Source organism: Aspergillus oryzae, chromosome 6 (genome assembly GCF_000184455.2).
Source record: "Aspergillus oryzae RIB40 DNA, chromosome 6".
Classification (NCBI taxonomy): Eukaryota; Fungi; Ascomycota; class Eurotiomycetes; order Eurotiales; family Aspergillaceae; genus Aspergillus; species Aspergillus oryzae.
In genome coordinates, this window is record NC_036440.1 from 3,562,687 (window position 1) to 3,585,405 (window position 22,719).

The 22,719-nt window shown below is 47.9% G+C and overlaps 8 protein-coding genes across 8 annotated transcripts; 2 read left to right on the top strand and 6 right to left on the bottom strand.

The window, feature by feature from the left end:
- Positions 1-546: 546 nt before the first annotated feature.
- Positions 547-2,422, bottom strand: AO090038000038 (uncharacterized protein; the record flags this gene model as incomplete). Its single annotated transcript, XM_001824974.1, has 4 exons — positions 547-1,596; positions 1,654-1,964; positions 2,015-2,090; positions 2,147-2,422. 4 exons carry the CDS (start codon positions 2,420-2,422, stop codon positions 547-549), a joined length of 1,713 nt encoding a protein of 570 aa, XP_001825026.1.
- Positions 2,423-3,515: 1,093 nt separating this feature from the next.
- AO090038000036 (uncharacterized protein) lies at positions 3,516-4,621 on the top strand (the record flags this gene model as incomplete). Its single annotated transcript, XM_023238470.1, has 2 exons — positions 3,516-4,540; positions 4,567-4,621. The coding sequence occupies 2 exons, from the start codon at positions 3,516-3,518 to the stop codon at positions 4,619-4,621; spliced, it is 1,080 nt and encodes a 359-aa protein (XP_023092970.1).
- A 658-nt stretch (positions 4,622-5,279) lies between these two features.
- Positions 5,280-6,167, bottom strand: AO090038000035 (uncharacterized protein; the record flags this gene model as incomplete). Its single annotated transcript, XM_023238471.1, has 2 exons — positions 5,280-6,080; positions 6,132-6,167. 2 exons carry the CDS (start codon positions 6,165-6,167, stop codon positions 5,280-5,282), a joined length of 837 nt encoding a protein of 278 aa, XP_023092969.1.
- Positions 6,168-10,160: 3,993 nt separating this feature from the next.
- Positions 10,161-10,796, bottom strand: AO090038000033 (uncharacterized protein; the record flags this gene model as incomplete). Its single annotated transcript, XM_001824971.3, has 1 exon — positions 10,161-10,796. One exon carries the CDS (start codon positions 10,794-10,796, stop codon positions 10,161-10,163), a length of 636 nt encoding a protein of 211 aa, XP_001825023.3.
- Positions 10,797-12,425: 1,629 nt separating this feature from the next.
- AO090038000032 (uncharacterized protein) lies at positions 12,426-14,048 on the bottom strand (the record flags this gene model as incomplete). The annotated part of the gene is made up of 1 exon (XM_001824970.1): positions 12,426-14,048. One exon carries the CDS (start codon positions 14,046-14,048, stop codon positions 12,426-12,428), a length of 1,623 nt encoding a protein of 540 aa, XP_001825022.1.
- Positions 14,049-14,260: 212 nt separating this feature from the next.
- AO090038000031 (MFS transporter) lies at positions 14,261-16,059 on the bottom strand (the record flags this gene model as incomplete). The annotated part of the gene is made up of 5 exons (XM_001824969.1): positions 14,261-14,468; positions 14,523-14,654; positions 14,708-15,694; positions 15,754-15,911; positions 15,976-16,059. 5 exons carry the CDS (start codon positions 16,057-16,059, stop codon positions 14,261-14,263), a joined length of 1,569 nt encoding a protein of 522 aa, XP_001825021.1.
- Positions 16,060-18,755: 2,696 nt separating this feature from the next.
- Positions 18,756-20,705, top strand: AO090038000030 (uncharacterized protein; the record flags this gene model as incomplete). Its single annotated transcript, XM_001824968.1, has 1 exon — positions 18,756-20,705. The coding sequence occupies one exon, from the start codon at positions 18,756-18,758 to the stop codon at positions 20,703-20,705; it is 1,950 nt and encodes a 649-aa protein (XP_001825020.1).
- Positions 20,706-21,212: 507 nt separating this feature from the next.
- Positions 21,213-21,711, bottom strand: AO090038000029 (uncharacterized protein; the record flags this gene model as incomplete). Its single annotated transcript, XM_001824967.1, has 2 exons — positions 21,213-21,439; positions 21,498-21,711. 2 exons carry the CDS (start codon positions 21,709-21,711, stop codon positions 21,213-21,215), a joined length of 441 nt encoding a protein of 146 aa, XP_001825019.1.
- Positions 21,712-22,719: the final 1,008 nt, after the last annotated feature.

The following is a 22,719-nucleotide window of genomic DNA, read 5'->3' on the forward strand; positions in this document are numbered from 1 at the left end:
GTCTCGGTTGGAACAGGGTAGTTGCTCTTTATAAGGCATCCTCAGCCGTAACTGTCAGTTTGATTTGAAGAACTGTTTATGATACGGTAAATACGTGAAAGTCAACAATTACCTAGTCTCTCCTAGGATCTGCAAATGACGCTTGATTCCCTAGACGCCTTGACGAGATCTCGTAGTATCGAGGAAGCTCATCGTTCGATGAAACATACCCCTTGAACTAGAAACCCTTATGCTTACTAGCACTGGGCCTCGGCATAACCTATTCTACTACGCAAAGCAGTTGAGATGACAAGTAGTTGACCCAAGGAGGTCTGACACCAAATGTCCACCAATGCTCCATAGATGAGCAATTTATATACATCATTTGGCCGAATTAGGTAGTTCCTTAATAAGGTAATAATGGAAATAGGCCAGGTGCATACTATGGATTATATATTGTTGGGTTACTCATAAGGTCAAAAACTGAAGAGATATTCAGCCGGTAGTATAACTCGAGGTAGTCTAACACACACCCTGTCCTCTGCATGAAAGCTAAGACCGCGCACGTTACTCTTCAAGCCCTTGGTCCGTATCATGTGTTTGATCAATACTATACTCCTTCGTGAAGAGACTCAGAATACCCCCAACAGCTGTGCAGACGCAGCAGAAAATCCAGACAGCCCGCAGGCTGTCTGTGTACGCTTGGCGGAGATCATCCTTGTTCTGCGATGCTGGTGCCGTCTGTATCTTTCCCACCAATACAACCGCATTGTGGCTTATCTTCTTTGCCATAGGTGCCAACGCCGGGTACTTCTGCAAGTTTGCCTCCATACGATTCTGAAAGATCACGCCGCCAATGGCTACACCCAGCGACTGCCCAAATGCACGAAAGAAGCTGAAAAGCGCAGTTGCAGTAGCTAAATGGCGACTCTCCGAGCAAGCCTGAATGGCATACGCGATACTTGTCACAAGTGCACCTAGGCCTAGGCCTGGGATTGCGATAAGAGAGATCCAAATAGCCCCCTTCGTTGTCCTATTAAAATAGCAGAGGACACCGAAGCCTAGTGTAGCGACGGCCCAACCGATCCAGATGAGAATGCGGTAGCGCCCCGATACCACCGCAATAATCCCCGACGCGCAAGCGCTCGGCGCAATGGCAAAGGCAAGTGGTAGAGCTGCAACCCCGGCAGGAAGAGGCTTGAATCCATGAACTGCTTCCCCATAAAGGGGAAGATAATACAGGATACACCAGAGTGTAAGCCCTTGCAACACCGTGCCAATATAATTGATTAATAAAGAGTGGTTATCAATCCCTGACACTTGCAAAATTGGGTCTTTGGGGATATGGGTCTCGTAGCCCATCACCCCGATGATGCCAATAGTCCCAATGATCAAAGGTACTAACACCCTCCAAGAATGCCAGACATACATCACTCCGCCCCAGCTGAGAGCCACCAAGAAAGATGCAGTACTGCATACGAAGAGGACTAATCCGACCGTATCAAAATTTTTGAGCTTCTCGCGCCTGGTCGTCTTCTTGGTCTTGATTTTCAAGTATATTACTATTAGCGGGATTGACAGAGCTGCAAACGGAATATTGATATAAAAGATCCATCGCTATGCACTTGGAATTAGAAATAATCTGTAAGCTTAGAATGATGGTATTCCACTCACCCAGTCCGAATTCGTTGAGAAACCACCTCCCATTATAGGTCCGATCACAGATCCGACGCTCCACATTGATCCCAGAACACCCCAGTATGCACCTCGCAGTCGGAACGGGACCATGTCAGTGACAGATACCTCACTTAGTGCAATAATACCACCCCCGCCGGTTCCCTGAATGGAGCGGCCCACCAGCATCTGGGTGAAGTTTGTCGCTACTCCAGACACGATAGTCCCCACGAGGAAAAAGATGACAGCAATGACTATCAAAAGTTGGCGACCAAAAGCACTTGATAGAGATGTAAATATTAGCTGGCAACCTGTCAACTGTTAGCATTTCCGTTTGATATTCATTGTTGGTTATACTTACAGGCAGAACACAAGACAAATGAGGTTCCGCTCCAGAAGGCCTCAATGGCCGAGCCACCTAACTCTTCAGTAACAACCTTTATATGTTAGCACATGCTCCAGATAATCCAAGAAATTCCAGATCAAATCTTACCGGAAGTGCAATTGACAGAGAGGCAGCTTCGAGTGCTACCATCAAAGTCAATAAGCACAGTGGGAAGAAGGCCAATGTGACTTTACGATCAATCCAGAATTGAAGCTTCTTTCCCTCGGGGCCATTGTCACGTTCGTCAGCAGTCCGACGGGCAGATGCTCCATGGCGACTATCAGGAATTGGCTGAGCGTATTGTATTTGAGTCGTCGAGAGCTTTGAAGGACTGGCTTCCAACGACGATAGGAGAAGGTCAGGATTGGGATCTGTCTCTGTCATTGTATACGAGTAGACCGAAATCGCTATTGTCCGAAGATGACAGCCCCTAAGGTAAAAAGAGGTTATTCGCCGTTCTCTCTTTCGACGTCCTGTCTTTCACTTTTCTCCTTTACCATTTGGTAGTTTTGTTGCTGGGTGTCAGATTGCCGAGTACCAGGATTTTCCCCCCCAAAAAAAAGGGGAAAAAAAAAAAGCAGCGTAAATACAGACGGGGCATCTAGATCGGGAAAAATATCTCGTTCTAGACCTGGAATGTTACCTGTAGGTGAAAAGAGTAGAAACTAAGAGATACAGATCGGTATGAAGCCCCCTTGCTTTACCTACATACATCCTCCGGCTATCTATGCAAGCGTTACCCAAACAGTAAATACCGTTAAATATTTGTCAATCATATGACAAAGTGTGGTTATGCACTTATCTAGGTGGAGTATCGTGCTCTAGGAAGTGCCACCTTACGCAGCAAGGGTGTTACTAGCTTATTGCTCCTGCAATGATCCCTTGAATACCACGGAGGAGTTTTCACCCCTATACCCCGTAGCTGAGTCCTGACCTCTCTCACTTTACCAGACTTAGGCTCTGATACTTCTCATCTGAAGAAGACTGGTTATTCATCAGTCATAAACTGGAACATTCGCGACTGGCATTTATTGACCCTATCAGTACTCTGTAAAATTCCGTAGCTAGGAGTAGTAAGTATGCATTGGCCAGGATCTTCTTCTAGACATATATGCTGATGGTATGGACAGCAACGTAACACCGGATACACCGTGTTGAGCAGCATAACCGACATATCACAATGATGTGGGACTATTATTGCGATAAGTCTATTCTCATCACGGGAGCCTCCGGCTTCCTAGGAACTGCTATCACCCATCGGTTAGCTTCGAAAGCTCGTCCCAAGCGCATTTATATACTTTGCAGGAGGGGTGAAAGGTTAGAGAAACCCTGGATTTTATTGCTTTCTTGATTTAGTTGAACTGACGACATCGGGTCATAAAGCCAACTGATCAGAAAATGGCAAAGAAATCTGCCCGAGGCGGACTTCAAGTGGCTATTCAACTTGGAGTCTATAACGGTGATCGATGGAGACATCATGCAGGCAGACCTTGGACTTTCGCCTCAGATGATTACTGAGCTGCAGAAAGAGGTCAACATCATTATCCATGCGGCTTCCACAATCAACTTGACCTATTCGCTTGAGCGGGTGTTTGATCATATTGTCCAGCCAAGCGAATCCTTAGCTCAGTTAGCCCTAGGTTTTACCTGCCTGGATCGATTCGTCTATGTTTCCACAGCCTTCGCCAACACACATCTTTACAAGCTTTCGAGCAAGCCCCAGACAGAGATAAATGAAGAGATCTACCCACTCCTGGGCGAGGGAAAGCTGTTGGATGACAGCCTTCTTAGTGCCCAGGATGCCCGTGACCAAATCACGAAGACTGGCTCCTCGACTGAATTTGAACTCCACGATTTTCCCTGGCCGTATGCGTATGGGAAGCACCTCGCAGAGCGATTGGTCCTAAACCTCTTCATCGAAAAGGGATGGGCATCGAAGGTGTTAATACTCCGCCCTTCTGTGATCGGACCAGCAGAGAAATATCCATACCCGGGATACAGTGTTCCCTTGTCAACACCATCAACGGCTCTCGCAACTGCGATGATTGCATCCTCTGTGTTTAGTGTCGTGGTGCCTACGCGGTGTTCCAAACCAGAAATCGAGGCTACCATTGACGAGGTCCCAGTGGACGTTGTTGTTGATCGAATGGTAGCCCATGTAGCTTTTAATACCACCGGTTGCGTCCATGCTGTGGGAGGCGAACGTGGCCGCCTTAGTTTCATGGACTTCTGGGGCGCCGCGATGAAGCTAAGAAGACTACCATGTGAGCCGCGGATAATCTGGTCATCGACTGTTGATTGGCATTCGCCGGACTTACACCCTGTGCTGCGACTCTATGTTATTCTGGGCACTGCCTTTCTCTTCACAGAGGAGAAGACAAATAACCTTTGGAAGATGCTTTCTCCTGATGAACGAGGTGATATGATATTGTTCAGGAACACTGCGGGGAAGTCATACGAGCTGATATCAAGACGGGAGCATATTAGATTCCTCATCAGATTGTTTGCAAAGAGGACTATTTTTCCAGCGTGGCTACTGGTGTATTTGTGTCGATGAGCAGAGAGAGTTCTGGTACACTATGAGCCCTAGTATCATGTTGTCCCAAGAGCCAAACCATCTTTTTTGAATACTTAGTATGTTCCTTGGTATTACTCTTTGTAGGCGTAATTAGAATGTGAGCGAAAAGCTGCTAGCAATAATTGAAGAAATTCTAACTGTTCAAACTGAATAAGTCTAACTAAATGGAGCATGGACTGTATGCACATCTGCTTAAGAAATAAGAGAACTTGTCTCACGAGCCAGGGTATTAAAATTCCTTCCAGCACCTCTACAGCGCCTTTTGCTTTGCTTCCAACTTGTAAATGCGGCCAAAGAATTTAAGAAAAGGTTGAATCAAAGGGACGAGGTACAACGTCCCCAACACCAGCGCAAAAACCTGGCCACTATTATTCATGCATGGGGCCACATTTGACCCTACCTCAAGCCCAACATACGTCTGGATGTTCGATTTGTCTTCGGTCGCAACTAAGGGTACGTTTATGGGGTTGTTATACGAGATGAACACGTACAACCATGAGGCCAGCCCGCCCAAGACGAACTGGGCGATTTGTAGTCGCGTCAGGGTACGCTTCATAAATACAGGTACTTTTATCGTGAGTGTAGTCAACGTGTAATAGAGATACTGCGCCGATTTATAAATTATTCCGTTTTTAGACGATGTCCGGGAGTCAATTCTTATCATCAACGTGTGAATTCCTGTGTTGAAGGAGACGCCCACAACCGCTTGTGGAGTCCGGTAGATACCACCACCCATGTACATATGATCACACCAGCATGGTGATATGTCTGCAGGAAAGAGACCTTCTTCCCCTTCACTAGCAGGAGTATAGTGTTCATGATCTCGTAGTACATCGACATATAAAACATCCATGTGTAGTAGTTCATACCTCTCTCCCACAGGGATTCGGCCTGGTAGGTCCCTGAGAAGTCATTGTCGAGAGTAGCTAGCGGCACTGAGGTATTACTTGCCGGACTGTAATCAGATAGCAGTCGCCCTTGTCCGCGGTCGAATCTGCAGAAGACATCCGTGATGTGATAAGGTGCACTTGACCGAGGTGGGAGAGAGGATATGACTGTCCGACATACACCCAAGAAAGCCCAAGCGGAGAAGAGACCAAGCAAAATATTATGCGCAAAAGCAATGTAGGTAAATGATGCTGTGCGAGTTATAGGCCAAGGACGATAATGCCTTCTCCTATTGAGATAGTTGAGAACACAGACAAAAACAATATAGAAGCACGCCGTAAATAAGGGGACTCTAGCATCAAGACTGAAACTGTACACGGTGGAAGGTATATCGAAAGGGTGGTTCCAGGAAAATCCCACTTGCGATGCTGGTGTGATGAGAGGCGGATGAGGTCCCGGGGGAAATCGAAGGATTCGGGCCTCGGGAAATCCGAAGTAGACAGATGGGGCACTGGATATAGCTGGGGTTGCTTGAACAGCAGGCTGAATAGTACGTACGTAGGAGGTTACAAGGAGCTCTACCAATGGAATTAGATATTATCTCCGAGCGGCGGACACCAACGGCACCTCCTTCGAGTAGATGAGGAATCGCAATGCCAGCATACCTGTGAAATGAGACCCAGTTACTCCCTACATTGTACTTGCCTCCTAATCCAAGCTGTCAGTACCGATGCTGATATATGTATGTCTTGCGATGGCACTTACAATCTAGACAATTAAAGTAAAGCTGCTATTAGCCACGATATGTCGTTTGTGGAGAGTTAAAACTTACGCCTTGTTCCAACGATTGTGTCAGTCTCATATCACATTCTATCTCACCTAGCCACTTACAAGCTATCCAACCCAGTGTCATGTATCAGCTATGCTATCATCTATCATTCTTCCATGAATTTCTCATGTCGCAATTCTACTTACTCCCTAAGGCAGGATTAGCTCTGTACTATTGTAATGTAGATAGAACATCACTCGCAATCTATACGCTCTGGTGGTCAATAATGGTTCTTTATTTAGCTGTAAATCATCCTCATAGCACATATGACTCACGACCTATATCATGCATTGTCGTTAGAGATCTCTTCGTTTTAAACTGAAAGAAACAGGGTACTCACATCCTATGTAAAAGAAATGGCATATTAGCCCTGTTGATAGGGATTAACCCGTCTCTAGTATATTAATGGCACCTACAAGCTGTACAGTAATGTTAGTTTTAAAGTATTGTGGAACACATAGGAGAGGTGCTTACACCCTGTAATACCGAGCAGGTTAACCTTAATTTTAGCGAGCCTTTATTCTTCAAAGGGTGCTCACCAACTATGCGTGTGAAAGTTTGTCAGCCATGATCTCTTTCTCAATCATGCAGGGAGACATGACTTACATCCTTTTGGTATTGACCAATCATCTGGTATCAGCCTCAATGCTTCTGACTGCAGGGCTACATGGTACTCACAAACTATTTTGTCAATCAAGGTCAGCTCAAGCAATTTTGCGATTCGTCCCGGGGATGGTGGGCTACTTACTCCCTAAGAAAATGTTAAGATCATGATGTGACCGCATTTAGCTCATAGAGATTTTGGAGACTTACAGCCTGTTAGTTTTAGTGAGTGTTAGAAATTTGCGATCAACGAGAAAATGTATACAACGCCCACTTAGAAGCTTTCGTTAAAGGCATGTCAGCGCTGCATCCAGCTAGCAGTGTATTTCGGCAGGGCTAGCCACATACCTTCTATTACACAGTTAGGACTGACAGCTGAACAAAGCCAAGTATGTAAACGCTTTGAGGGATTACTTGCTACGTTGTCGCTTTCACCCTGAGGGGGGGAAGGGGGTGCAGCCATTCCGATGCCCAACCCCATGAGAAGAACAACGATGGAAAAGGCCTTCATGATGGTGGAATATCCGAGTGGTAAAGCCTAAGTTAATCTTAGTTATAACAAACAAACGAGGTAGTAGATTCGGTTGATCAAGCAGATAAGTAAGAGAGCGAGGAGACCACGTCCGGTGTTGTTGAATTGTATACAACAGTATCTATACTCATATGGCTCCTACAATTGGATAGGTAGGTTTTTTGGGTAAAGAAATGGTTAAGGGCGGTATAGGGGCTAATGAACTTTGTCTGAAGGCATCTTTGCGATATTAGGTCTCCGAAGCACAATTGGTGTCAGAATGACAACGCTCGGATATCACTTCCGTCAAGGATCACAATGCAGGTCTGAAATCTTTTCGTCACAGTTAGTCAATGTGCTCCAGCGGATACTGGATGGAAGATCTATGCTACGCCACATTGCTGTCCAGGGAAGCAAGGGGTTTGTCCACCTCTTTTCTGTGCACTGAAAGATACAGAAGTTACTGCATGCAGAAAGAAGGAATCAATGCAAAGTCTTCACACTGAGCGGGCATGCGGACCTCTTTGCTTAATGGGCAGGGGCCAACACTAGCATATGCATGGAGGACCGCTGCAGATTAACCGAGTAAGGAGTCAGTGATAACCGTCAAACTGTATTGCAGTCATGGGGTAATAATAAATAGTAAAATACATCCTACCTAACTACAGTTTTAGGCTTTGGTTTGGAGGTGGGCGCTACGTTACAGCTTCCCTTTCATATTGTAAGGCCCAGTGTGACGGGTAAAAGAAAACTTCCCGTATTCTGACGTCCATTGTTCGGTGGATCGATGCATGATCCACACCCCTTGCATAGAAGGGATATCCCTTGCGGAGAGCCACAGTCCACAAAAGTCAAGCTAAAGTATTTTCAATCGTTTCCAATATTGCCAGTCAAAGCAAAGCCTAGCCTCACATGTTCAGCGCGGGTAGCTTGGTCACATACGGTTTGCGTGGGGTGCAGGGCAACGATAGGTAACTGGTCACATCTTCATCTCCTTTACAGTGGTACATCTCTATAATAGAGAGTCCCAAACCTAGGTGTTTTGTCCAAACCATGCAGCACCAGGTTGATACGAGAAAAGCGGTGATACTCAATCGGGGTGAATCATGTTAGGTTACCTAGGATACACATGAGGCAAACAAATACCATTTTTAGAATATCTACTAATGATTATCTGCATCATACTAAACTAATGTACTCCTTTCATCGAGCATTAGCTGTTGCTAAAAGCCTTCTCACTTGCTTCTTTTTTTCCCCTCTGATAACCGGCGTGAGTTAATAACTTATTTGGCCAATTCTAACTACGCAATGGCTACACCGGAAGATATAACAATTGGTAACCTCAACGGCAATTGGGTTATGGTAAGAGTGCACCACACGTGATTTATTCTTGCCCTACAGATCCCAGTTTGTGCCATGTTTATCGAGACGACGTATACCTACATCATACAGAACAAAGGTTTGTCGGGCGAGATAGACCCTATTCTGAAGCTGGTAAATGCCCTTTTTGATGTCTACATCCATTTTCTGGCAGGCGGGACGAAGGGAATAGCTAATGGTTCTACGGTCGCATTTAGCAAGGGGTCCCCTGGCTACTTCGCAAGGCAATGGCGGCCGTAACACTTTACATCAACATCACGACGTACCAGACACCTCAGCCTGAGACCGGTGAGCCGGTAACAAACATTGACTTCAACCAAACCGCGGGCGGGAAGCTGGGTGGTACGACTGAGAAGCGGACATTGAGTTGGGAAATCAAAGAGCACAAGGACTACATCTTTGGTGAAGTTCAAGGTCAGAGCGAGTTTGTCCATGGTTCTCCAGATAGTGGTGGTCACATCCGACCAGATTTTGAATTGCAGACCGAGGTAGATAACGCACAAGAAGTCAAGACGTTCCTACGGGGTGAGAATCACCTCGATTCTCCCGACGGAACAGGATTCATATATGAAGGTTCCGAGGGTGCTTGGGTACATACTTTTGAACGCAGTGTCTCTTCTGGCTGGACAGCTGAGCAGGTTGGTTATCTTGATGACCCATTATTCATTCTCCAGCGACAGCTGGTGAAATCTATATTGCTGACAGTTGAACTGACTTGCAATTGGCTTCAGATTTGGGGTTTTGAATTGATCGACAACAAACGCCACTTCACACGCCGGATAGTTGTTGCCAATGCTGGAGGACGATACTTGTGTCTGAGGCTCGTGTTTGACTATGAACAACCAAAAGTGAGCATATAGTAGTAGTTGGAAACAAATCAACCTATTTTGAATAAACGATCAGCTTCAGAATGCGAGAACGCCGCTATAGTCAAGCATGGTCTACATATATACCCGTGATATGGTTTGGCAACCTATATAAGTCTTGATAAATAGACAATCAGTACATACGACCATAGGGTGTGGAGAACAGGGCTTCCCGTCCGCTCAGCCGTACTTAAGCCACACGCCGGGAGGTTAGTAGTTGGGTGGGTGACCACCAGCGAATCCCTCCTGTTGTATGTTTTTGTTTTAGTTTTTGCGTGTTTTTCGGTCTTATCTTGTCAATAATGTCTATATCATCATTATATAAAGCCCAGGATGCAGTGCCTTCGCTTTGTCTGTTTCAATGGCAGCAATGAGCGGTTTGGCTGGGCGGGTTTGAAGCACTCATCATAGAAAAAATATCTGACAAATCTATCCACAGTAAATGCAAACTCAACGCAGAGTATGATCTACCAACCCGATCCAAAGCGTTGTAGTTCAAAAAACTGTCCTTTCCCCATGAGTCCTGTGCAGGGAAGACAAACACAATTGCTGACAAGTGGTGCGTAATAACGCAAACCCCAGACCTTATTCCACGCCACATTCCCCGACTTCGGGGGGTTCCGAGATGGGCCCTGATCGGGAGTCCAAATTGTATGGCCCAGATCTCCCTCCTTGAAGGGGTCCACTTGGATGATCTTGGTGACTCGGGGATTTCGAGTAAGAGCAGGGTATTCCCAACCTCTCCATACCGTAGTACCTGGAAAAGCAGTTCTATCCAACCCTGATCGGGTGAAAAAGTATACTTCGCCCTGGGCAGTCTCAGCAAATGCCTGAGACAATCGACGTCCAAACCGATCGATCATTGATAGTGTCTTGAATTTGCCTATTTGGGCCCTTGACGATCTTTTATCCGTAACACGATCAATCGCAAAACCCTCGCGTTGGGTACTTTTCTGAATATACTTTTTATAGTGTCGAGCTGAGAGTATAACTCCATTCTCACCATCAAGACCACTATCGAATAAGCCATCGCCTTTCCAGATTTGGCCATATTCCAGTATATTCGTCACGAGGTCTTCAAGCGCCGGAACATCATCAAGCATCCTGTATTGAGGTTTACCCCCATTTTTGAAACAATTTAGCCCCGGTGCACGCTTGCATGCTTGTGAGGCTGCATCATTTTCACTCCGTGTGCTCTCGAGCGCTTCATCAAGCCCGTCTTGGTTGGCCGCTTTGAGCCCGGCATCTTCCACAATTTTTGCACCTTCATTAGGAACATGGGGAACTTCGACGGTCGTGGCATCGTTGTTGATTATGGATTCCTCTTCCACAGGGTGGTCGTTGGTTTTGGGCGATTGAGCCTGTTCTCCCCCCTGACAGTGTGTATCACCGGCGGCCTTCCGAGCCTTGGCTGCGTGTTCGGCATCCTCCGATTCATATTTTGTGCCTTTGGCTGCGTCGGCGAATTTGGCCGCTCATTCTGAAGCCTCCACTGCCTTGGCAATGGACTCAGCTCCATCTGCAGATTTTGCGGCGGCCCCTGCAGCTTTCAAGGCGATCTTAGAAGCATTGATCGTTTCTGCAGGCTCCCACCCCCAGGGAGCGCCAGAAGCATGTCGAGAATTGTTGGATACTGGATCATGTTGACACCAATACCCAAGATGAAAAACAACAGGTCGTCAGACGGGTGTTTCATACCATCATCGATACATGTTTGGATCTCGATTTGATCGTGGAGAAGCGTCGGAAAAGAAAATGAGCTAACCTGTATATCGGACGTGCCGCAAAGAATGGACCGAACTTTGGGTTAGCGTCGAAATTAACCTTGTGCTTGGCATGGGGTTTGAATTCAAGTTCCAATGAGCAGTATCAAATGGAGAAAAGTGGGAATCGTCCGGTTCATCGTAAATTTATGCGTGGAATTAAGGGTCGGATATAAGGATCCACTTCTCTTCAGCCCCTCCGTAAACCTGCTCGGCATTTCGATTCTCTGGACATTAACCCTAACTAATCCAATTTGATCGCTGGGTTATGCTAGGAATTGAATGCTATGCAACGTGGATCAAGAATACTTCAAGACAGAAAAAGCCGATCGGGAAATTGAATACCGAATCTCGATCCCCGCGAGTTTGTCACTTTGATAATGGATCTTAATTTAACTATTATCGTTTGAAGTCATATATTCAAGGCTGGTACTGGTACATGAATTACTCTGATTACGGTACAGGATTTAGTTTCAGGTAGCTCACTGAGTCAATGATATGAAACTAGAGAGGTTTAGGGTATTTGCATAGGCTTCTTTTGCAGTAGCACTGTCTGTACAGGCGTGTTGATTCGCTTTTCCGGGTATCAATGTGAGTGAAACTGGAATGAAAGGTCGATCGCACATGATGATCAACAATATATGTGTTGGCGATTGACACAATAGCTCGTGCTGTATCTGGACTGAGGATAGAGCGGTTCACATACCAAATGGGATGGAACGATGAGGGAGGGCGTTCCCGTGCTTGGGCTCTCTCGCTTCGTGGCTTCGTTCTTGTGATAACTCCCGGAGATAGCATAACGTCTTTCGGGTTGCAGAGCCGTTTAATTAGCCAAGTCCACTTTTGTTATGCACCCAGTATGTGGCACATTTGTATTAGGATAATGATACTCTCGGGTAACGAGACCGGCTATGGGGTTCGTGCAAAACCAAAAGCACGTCAAGGGGTAAGGGAGATAGTATAGTAGTTCTATCGACCCCACATTCCCGGGGTGTTCGGCGACAGTTGTAAAAACTGACCGAAGTCAAGGCCGTGCAAACTCGGTACATCTGCGACTAACCCTTCCAGCCATGATACTTCATCGGATGTGGGAATCATTGGTTGAACCGGTGACTCAGTGGTGGACGGCTCGTGATGATCTTCTAATAGCCCGCTGAGCAACCTGGTGTCTGAACGCCGGCGGCGCTGGTAGAGAAGAATGAGTAGGCGCGCGGTGCCGTACGCCTCCCTCATAGTCTCGGTATTGTAGGTTGCAGAAACCAGTTTCAGTGTCTCCATCGCTTCTGGCAGAAGCTCTAATGATGCACTCGTGTCCATTTCAAGGAGGATACTAATCATCTGAAATGGGACATTGGCGACATGTTGCCACGGTGAACAATCCGAGGCCATCCGACGCGCGGCACCGAGGCTTCGCTTCAGTTGTTCCACAACTCGCTCCATCGTAGCCGGCGAGGTCATGAGGTTTCTCATATGTAAGCGCCGGAGAAGACAGAGGACAAGATTACATTGAGCGAGGATAGATGGTGGCTGCGTGTGGTTACGGCTTAACGTCTGCAGCAAGAACTCTTCTATCTCTTCGTCCTGTCGTCGATTCTCAGGGCCCAGGCTGGTGGAAAGGGGTAGGAGACCGAGAAGCTCTACCGTGAAATCGCCTGGTCTAGGCGACGGCAACGCTACAGCCTCATGGGGGAACGAGACCCTTGACAGGCCCAGGTCGTAGGAGATCCAAAGATTTTGATGTTGGGCTACTCCAATTAGTCGTTGCCGAATGTCGAGATCATAGGGTTCGCAGGAGGAGGTCTGGTGGAGCTTAGAGGCTTCAATAAGATGCATCAAGGTGGAGCTTGCAATCCATGTCGGGTATGGTGGGGCGGTCATGCGCATATAAATCACTCGGAGTGCCCATGCGGTCACCACTTCTACTGATGGGGCTGCAGAACCAATGTGTGTGTCTGTTATAGAGCGTGTAAGTTCCACCAGGTGGGCTTCGGTAATGTTGATAGTAGTCTCGGAGAAGAGCGCCCCAAGAGCAGCAACGCCCGCCAGCACGCCGTCATACGAATCGCCCTCTGCAGATGACTGCCACCGCGCCTCCAAGCGGCGAAAGAACATCGCAGAATCGATGAAGCCATAGCATGGATCTACCTTGGTAAAGTAGACATTGGCCAGGTTCTTCATATGGTTCAGCGAGAGAATATCGACGAGCGGTACAGCCAAGACTGTGCCAGTAGCCAGACCGGACGGGGGATTGCGTCTACCCACATTCCAGCCGAAGAGATTCAATTTGGGCGCGTTTGCCGGGTCCATCTTGAGACCAATCTTTCTGACAAATGCTGCTCCCGAGTTCGCTTCCAGTGACTCGGTGTACGAGCCCGCATGCTCAGGACTCGGCCCAGGAATGGCAGGCAAATCCACCATCATTCCAGTGGGTTTCGGTTTCATGCGACGCTCATTTTGGTAGTAACAATCATAGCCCCAACTGCTGCAGGTTGAACATGGAGACTCTCCATTGCATTTCCTTTTCCGTTCACGACAGGGCTCACAGGCAAAGCGCGATCTCTTACGCTTTGAAGGACCAGGATTACTAGCCATGGCCGTGTACATTGAGAGGGAGTAGTCAAGCGATACGCAGCCAGGGTTAAAAAGCGATGGCGGGGAGACGGAAGGCGGCAGAACCGGCGGGCGGGAGCGGCTATTCTTATTCTTCTTATGTGAGCCTCTTATAACCCTACCACGTGATCATTTATGGCATGTGATGTCTATGAGAATCTCTATTCCGATGGAAAACATATGTACATACACCGTTAGGGCATCAGTTTCGACTTTCCCCTCAGTCGCGGCCCATACTTCTTGAACACCACAGGGATCGGAATCATAATGGCCGCCAAACATCCTATCAGGGTACCTGCCCACTGTACCCCGAGATTCTTAAACATCTGCTTGGCAAACAAGGGAAACCCGGCGGCGACGCTAGATCGGAGAATAATATTCGCAGCAACGGTGGATGCGGCGCTACCAACATAGTCAGTATCTTGAGGCCTCACGACATATCGGCTTGTAACTTACAGCGGAAGGTACGAATCGACCAAGTAGTTGAAACAGGGAAGGAAGATACACAGGATCCCGAACCCGATCAGAACTCCTGAGGCAGTTGGAGCAAGCCAGTGAATTGACGACGTAAAGCCTGTCCAACTGAACCTAAACGGGATATTAGATCTAGCTCGTTTCCAACATTCCAGGCGGCTACTTACCAGAATACTCCCACGGTGAAAATTGGAGCACCGATAATGGCAGGCGGCAACCGCCATTCGGGGACAGGTACGTTTTTGTTTGCTATTAGCTTCTTCACGTAGATGGACTGTTGAGACAGAACAAATCCGCATGCTAGCACTTGACCAATGATAAGCCCAAAAAAGGTGAGGCCGCTGAGTCCGGGATTCATTCCGTAGACTGACTCAAATACGTAAGGATAGGCTACCAGCAGCGCGTACACGAGTCCATAGATGAAGGACATGTAGAGAGAGACAACCAAGATAATCGGCTCGGTGACCAGCATTCGCAATGGCCGCGTAAAATACTTTTCAAGCAACTCTTGAAAGTCGACTTTAACCATCTCTTGCTTAGCATGGACCCCCCAATTGGAGGTCTGTTGTCGGAGAGCTTCTGCCTTTGGGATGAGGATGCATGGAGCATATGTTTCTTTCAAGAAAAGTACGAATACACTGCAACATGCGAAGCCCATGAAAGCAGGAATATAGAGTGTCCATCGCCAGCCGAGGAAGCTGGAGGAGATGAACCCCCCAATGAATGGGCCGCTAAAGGGGCCTACAAACACGGCCAGCGAGTAAACCGTGATAGCAGGCCCACGATGAATATTATTGAAAAGGTCCGATAGAACGGCAGGAACTACCGAGAGCTGGCTGGCGCCAAATAGCCCAGCAAAAAAGCGACAGATGATAACAGTTTGAATATCTTTCGCCACAGCCGATGCAATGCTGAAAACCGCAACACCGAACATGCCCACAGTCAAGGGTAACCGCCGTCCTATTAATTCTGAAGATGGCGCCCATATCAATGGGCCCGATGCAAACCCGAGAACGAAAAGAGTGGTACCAAGAATCCCGACCTCGGTACTCACTCCAAATGCCTTGGCTACGCCAGCGGTCCCTGGGGCAAACACCGCGCTAGCAAACGATGAGATAAATGTGCCAAAGCACACCATAACCGAGGTATAGAGCCTATGTAAATGAAAAATAGGGTTAGCCCAAATCTCAACTAATGTAGGTGATCTACGTACTTCACTGTAAAGCTCCAGTTAAACGGATGTTCCGGGTCGTCCGGGCCGTCGAATGTGACGATATAATCATCTTCGTTTGGTAATAGTGGAGGGAAAGCTTTCCCTTCTCCCATCGACAAAGGTCTACTTGGCTCTGACCTCTTCTCGGAAATATTACTCTAGGTCGGGTCATCAGTTAGTCTGGTATGGTTACCAGCAATTTGGATTGGGGTTCGAGTATACCTGCGCCTCGATGTCGCTGATTTCCACAGTGTTATCTGTCTGAGAGCCTCTCTCACTGCTCTCGCTCCATAGTGGGAGACTCATTTTGCGTGGCGCTGTTGGCGATACTCTAGGCCACGCCCCGGGAGTATATACGCCGTCAGATACTGACTCTGTCTCGTGTGTTGGTTAAGCAACACAAAAGTGACGTAAAAGCCAAACAGAGAGCAAGGCGGTGGCGAAAGAGGACTGCGCGAGACATAGGTCAAAATACATCAGACTATATTGTTTGGGACAAGCGCATGGCCCCTATAAGAAATTGCCTTCACATTCCAGACGCGAAGCTGACACCGCGGAGGTATCGGGTATTGCGGACATGCTGAGACTGGTGTCGCTTTCGGACGTCCTGGTCGATCATGATTCATATGCGACATGGCCTCGGCCCAGTTTTCTTCTTGGACCTCCGCAATAGCCGATAGATCTCGTTGAAAGGTCGTGCATAGGACAAAATAGTCCGAGCATTCGAAGTTATATGTTTATAAACACGCACAAAGTCACATCGCAGCTCATACTAAAGCATCAAGGCCATCTAGCGGCGATAGTTCAGTTTCAGTATAAGAATGATTGTCCGACAAAGCCACAGTAACTCGATTACTATAGTCCTTGCTTCCCTAGTCACTGTAATAGTCTCAGCCCGCTTCTCAAGTGAGTGGGTGAGGAAATCTCGGAAACTTATAAGGCAGAGGGTCAATCTCTGAACAGTATCTTCATGGAACACTTAATCTACTAGTCATCTTGGTTACATAAGAAATGTCTGTTGATAATCCGGCTAAGAAACCGAACAAACGTAGGATACCCTTTACATGCGATAATACCCTCTGGTGCCCGCGGAGCGGAAATAACAAAAAGAAATTAGAGACGGCCGAGGAGGGCTTACTCCTAGAAGAATAAATTAGATTGCAAAGTGCCCTCCACACGCTGAAGTGCTTTGCGGTGTAATCCTTTCCACGACCCAACTATTCGACTTGTGCAGGGAATCTTCCACATCAGCTGCTACATGGGCAACCAGTATCTCTTCTCATCTTTGCTTTCCCTTCTGGTCAAATAAGAATGATTATGGATATCTATTGTATTATGTGGGATACTGGCGGTTCCTGATGTTGTTACAATAATGAATATAGAACAGGGTCATGATTATGTATAACGCAAGCTTGCAGTATTTTTAGCGAACATTGAAGTATAATAGGCCAAAAGCGAACCGCAAATTTGAACAAGTTAAATAAACATATATCTACACGTATATGTGCAAAATGCTCTGGAATACAGGTAGTAGAATTGGTAAAGAGAGTCTAGCTGACAGTAAACGCATTTTTGTCAAATACAACGGAACCCACTAGCCCTACTATCTAGCGAATATGGAAAGGACAAAAGCATAGAAGTCGACTTCCACCATCAAACAAGGATTTAATTCTTCTGGGGTCAACCCTTCTCCCAATGTGCTTTCGTAGAGCTCGGACAAAAGGACCTTGGCGGGGATTGATCATGAATTCTCGCTGCATCTCCGATTCTGAATTTCTGACGCAATCACAGACGTATTTCACGGTCGCAACTAGCTGCCAATTGAGGTAGGTCGTAACTAACGACATATACAGGCTAAATATTATCATTGGAAGGATGTTGCCTTGCTGTACCCACCGAGCAATGCAGGGTGCCCAACTAGAGTCCCGACTCAAGTGGGAAGTTGGAAATACATACAAAAAAAAAAACCTGCAAAAAAAAAGAAAGGAAAACGCCACAGAAAAATACAAAGCCAAAAGGGCAGACTAATGCAGGGAGTCGGCTTTTAATTCCGTGAAGATATAAGTGACTAGTGGCAAAAGCCCTTGCTGGGGCTGAGATGCAGATGCGCGCGCTGCATCCTGAGTAGGGCGCTGTTACGAGACACTAGAACAGATTAGGTCTTATTTCACGCCGTACGAAAAAAATCCTACTAGTAAGAGTGGGTCGTTGGTGTAATTAATGAACTGCTGTTATGCATAACGGTTTTTCAAGGATGACTTGGCTCGTGTCTGCCAAGGATATTTGCGTACAGCCGCAGGCATTCTGGATCTCGAAAGTTCCCATCCATTTTGCACAAAGGCGCTGAAGATCATAGACTGCGTAGGATCTGCACTGAAAATGTTTCATGTAGTGTCACGCTATGCAGTGTCATAGTCTCTATGCATTGTCATAGATTGGCTGCTTCCTCCCGCAGCCATGCCCGCTGTTGATGCTCTGAGCCGGAGACCCTAATTCAGCATACCACTGCAGGCTTCTTTTTTTCCTACCTCATACATCCACCAATGAATCGGGTTTGTATGTGATTTTGACAGTGCATGTCAAACATGACGGCTGCATTGTCACAATCCTTCCTTTTGATCTGCTTCAAGCTGATCCTTAGATGGCTCCTGGAGCGTCAATGTCAAATCACACAATTGGAAACGTGCATGAGGGTGATGTTGTGAAGGATGTACCAACCACAATGGCTGAGCTGTGACAGGGAGTATGACATCGCTGTGGCCCAGACTCAATGGCAACTCAAGGTGCTTGGGAATTGTTACAACGCTGGATTGTATATATAAACAGTAGACATCAAGAGTTAGATGTTCGCACCAACTTCTAAAATCATCAAACACAAAAGCGATTCCAGCACATAGATACCCTTGACAATCTTCACCAGCAGAATCTCATTTGCAGAGCGGTTGTTTTTCATAAAAGTACAATTCAAAACTTCATATCAAATCCGAAAAGTTCCTTTCACGATGAAGTACTCCATTCCAGCCACGCCCTCCGGGACCACTCATGCCCACGTCGCCATTGTCGGCATGGGACCGCGCGGAACCAGCGCGCTGGAACGTCTCTGTGCTTCTGCAACCGACTTTCTCGCGCCTGGTGCGCGACTAACGGTTCACGTCGTCGACCCTTCGCCCCCAGGAGCAGGCCGTGTCTGGCGCACCGCCCAGTCATCGGAGTTACTGATGAACACGGTGACTTCCCAAGTTACCTTGTACACTGACAAGAGTGTGGTTTGCTCGGGACCGATACGCGAGGGACCAAGTTTGTATGAATGGGCAACCGATGCTAAACTTGGACTGGGTCCCGACGAATACCCAACCCGCGCACAGTACGGCCATTACCTAGAATGGGTCTTCCGCGAGGTAGTTCGCAACGCTCCCACCGGGGTTGAGATTGAGGTCCACGCTGCCCGCGCAGTTAGCCTCGACGATGCGCCGGATGGCCGCCAAACCCTCACCCTGTCTACCGGCCGCACCTTATCCGGTTTGTCTGCTGTGGTTCTCGCTCAGGGCCATCTACCGCTAGTCGCAGATGCACAGCTACAGCAGCTGACTGCATATGCTGACCAGAATGGCCTGCGTCACATCACGCCCTCCAATCCGGCAGATGTTGACCTATCCTCTCTCAAACCTGGCGAGCCAGTCTTCTTGCGTGGTCTCGGTCTCAATTTCTTCGACTACATGGCTTTGCTGACTACAGGTCGTGGTGGTCGGTTTAGCCGTACGCCCAACGGATTACGCTACCACCCCTCTGGAAGGGAGCCTCGTATGTATGCTGGCTCACGTCGCGGGATTCCGTACCAAGCACGCGGTGACAATGCAAAGGGTGCATACGGCCGTCACATGCCACTGATTTTTACTGAGGAGGTGATTGATGGTTTTCGCCAGCGCGCCGACTCTGGCAACGCGCCGAACTTCCTGAAGGAAATTTGGCCGCTTGTCTCGAAGGAGGTGGAAACTGTCTACTACGAAGCCCTGTTGAGACAACATGGATTCGAGCTCGGCGACTTCAGGGATCGCTTCCTCGCCACTGCACACAAGAGCCTCGAAGAAGCCCAGGTGCTCACTGACTTCGGCATTACTGAAGAGAACCGCTGGTCCTGGGACCGCATTTCCCGACCATACGGTGAACGTACCTTCACAGCCGGTGCCTGGAGGGACTGGATGCTGGAGTATCTACGGGAGGATGCTAAAGAGGCCTCCCTTGGTAACGTCAACGGACCGTTGAAGGCAGCCCTGGATGTGATGCGCGATCTGCGCAACGAGTTGCGACTCATTGTGGACCATGCGGGACTGTCTGGTCTTTCACACCGGGACCACTTGGACCGTTGGTACACACCACTGAACGCCTTCCTGTCCATCGGACCCCCTCGTCAGCGTATTGAGCAAATGATCGCTCTGATCGAGGCCGGAATTCTTGATGTTCTCGGCCCACGGCCACAGGCCCGTGCTGAGGACGGAGCCTGGACTGTGTACTCCCCCGAAGTACCCGGACTTAAGGTCCGTGTCACCACTCTCATTGAGGCGCGCCTGCCGGAGCCAAGTCTTAGACATACTGCCGACGAGCTTCTTTCACATCTGCTTAAGACGGGTCAGTGCCGCCCTCACACGGTTGACGGCTACGAGACTGGAGGTCTTGATATCACGCTCAGCCCGTACCGTATTATCGACTCCCAAGGTCGTGCACATGAGAGACGATTCGCCGTTGGTGTCCCCACTGAAGGTGTCCACTGGGTTACTGCAGCAGGAGCAAGACCAGGTGTGAACTCAGTTACTCTATCTGACACTGATGCTGTGGCTCGAGCTGCTCTGTCTGCCGCGGTCAGTGGAAATACCGCCGTGGAGCGCCAGACTGAAGTCAAGGCGTGGCCGAACGTAGAAGTTTCGGAGGTTACTGTTCTGGAGGTTGGAGTTTGAATCAAGAATGTTAATAATTTCTACAATTTGGGTTTAAAATTCTGGCGCATGTTAGATATGAATTTGAATGAAACTTTTTCTTAAAACCTTAGTTCTGCTTCAACGAGGTCGCAATGGCTGGACTTGCTAGAACTTGTATCTTCCAGACTGTCGTACTGATATCCCCCCATTGACTGGCCCGTGCATCGGTTGTCTCGCTTGACGTACCTTATCTACCTTCTTGTCTTCTCGTTTCGTTATCTTGTTACGTCGCAATTATCGTAAAGGGGTTCAAACGTTCGGAGAGTAAATTTGCGCTTTCTTATGGAAATATTTGCTTATATTTGGGTGATTTAATTGAGTGCACAAATTGTCATCAAAAGCAAATATGGTGGGAAGAAACATGCTCCACAGAGCCTCAAAGCCGTGACAAAATTGTGAAAACTGTCTATTTCGTGACATTCATACAAGGTAGACTCCGAAAGGTATACAGAGAATGGACTCAGCCACACTATCTAGTACTATAAATCAAAGCCCAGTTTCCTCAGGTCGCTTATATTCACCCCTCTCAATCATTTCATTAATCGTCTTTTCCGTTACCATCATCGCTTCCACACCAGCAGGTGTGCCGCAGTACACTGTTGAGTGCAACACTGCCTCCCTAATCTCAAGTTCCGAGACACCGTTATTGATCGCGCCGCGAGTGTGTAGTGCCAGCTCCAGCCACGCCTTCTGTGCGATAATTATACCAATCGCTACACGTAGATTAGCAGGTGTCAAACTCGATTACCGAGGGCACAGACAAAGACTTACTTAAGAGACTGCGCTGTTTTCTGTCGAGGCCGGGGCGCTGCCACACATTGCCCCAAGCGTACTCGGTGATGAGCTGCTGTCCTGGCCGCGTAAACGGCGTAGCATTGTTCCACGCTCGGTCGACATACTCGTGGCCGAGGACGGCCCGGCGCATCTTGAGCCCCTCTTCGAGGAGTTCTCGATGCAAGTCGTTGATTTTCGGATCAGTGGACATGGTAGCAATTGGAATGAGGTGTTAAAAAAGATGAAAATTGGGCCTAGGTCAAGAAAGCAAGACCGGATATGTCAATTCTTCTCGTAAAACAGACTTGTTGAACCCCGCGTCCTCAAACCGAGGGCAGATAGAAGCGCCAAATATGTCCTCATAACTACTTCACATGGGGAATCTTCAGCAGCCCCGCGAGTCCAGCCACGGGCTGATCCTGTCACTGAGATCCACTATCTGCAGTCATCACGCTAAGGTGCGACGGATCCACCTGCACCAAATCCTGAAGTCAAAGGCGCAGTGACTGTCAGCGTATTTATGTTACGAATGTTACCGGTCCTCGTCATCTGCAGAAGTGGGTCCTGTTGTTCTCGGCCCGCAATAACCGCTCCGGCCCGTTACCTTGTCCGCGGCCCTTCCGCAGCTTCCGCAATTTTGCCGTACCTCGTCTCAATGACCACACCACTCCCGAATCACCCCTTCCGCCTGCTTCTTACGGTATAGTCATTCCCTGTTGTATGGCTTCTTGATACCTGAGGCTCGCAATGTAACCCTCAGGAGACATGTACAATAGTAGTGTCGAGTCCACATCTAGTGTAGAGTATTTGTCCTTCGTTTCCTCTCTCTGACTTGGATCTATTAAACCTTGACTGCTAACTGGCAGTTCAGACAAATTTCGCTGCGTGTTGTCGTGATGGCTCAGTATATATAGGGTTCGGCATAACCCGAAGGCGAACTATATATTCAACATATGAACTTCCCAAAGGCCACCTGAAGCTCCTCTGCCAATTACGAAGGGTTATATTTACCACTGCCTTGATGACTTTAGAACCGTCGACCTGCCGTGATCTGTGCCTTACCCTGAATATCAATTGGGCGTCAATACCAAAGTCCCGTGTCTTAGGGCTAGAACAATGGCAGTATAGGTAAGTTCCCGGGTCGAGAAATCTGATAGGCCGACAAGACAATCAAAATGAAAGAGGATTAAATACAAACACAACACAATTGTCACATAGC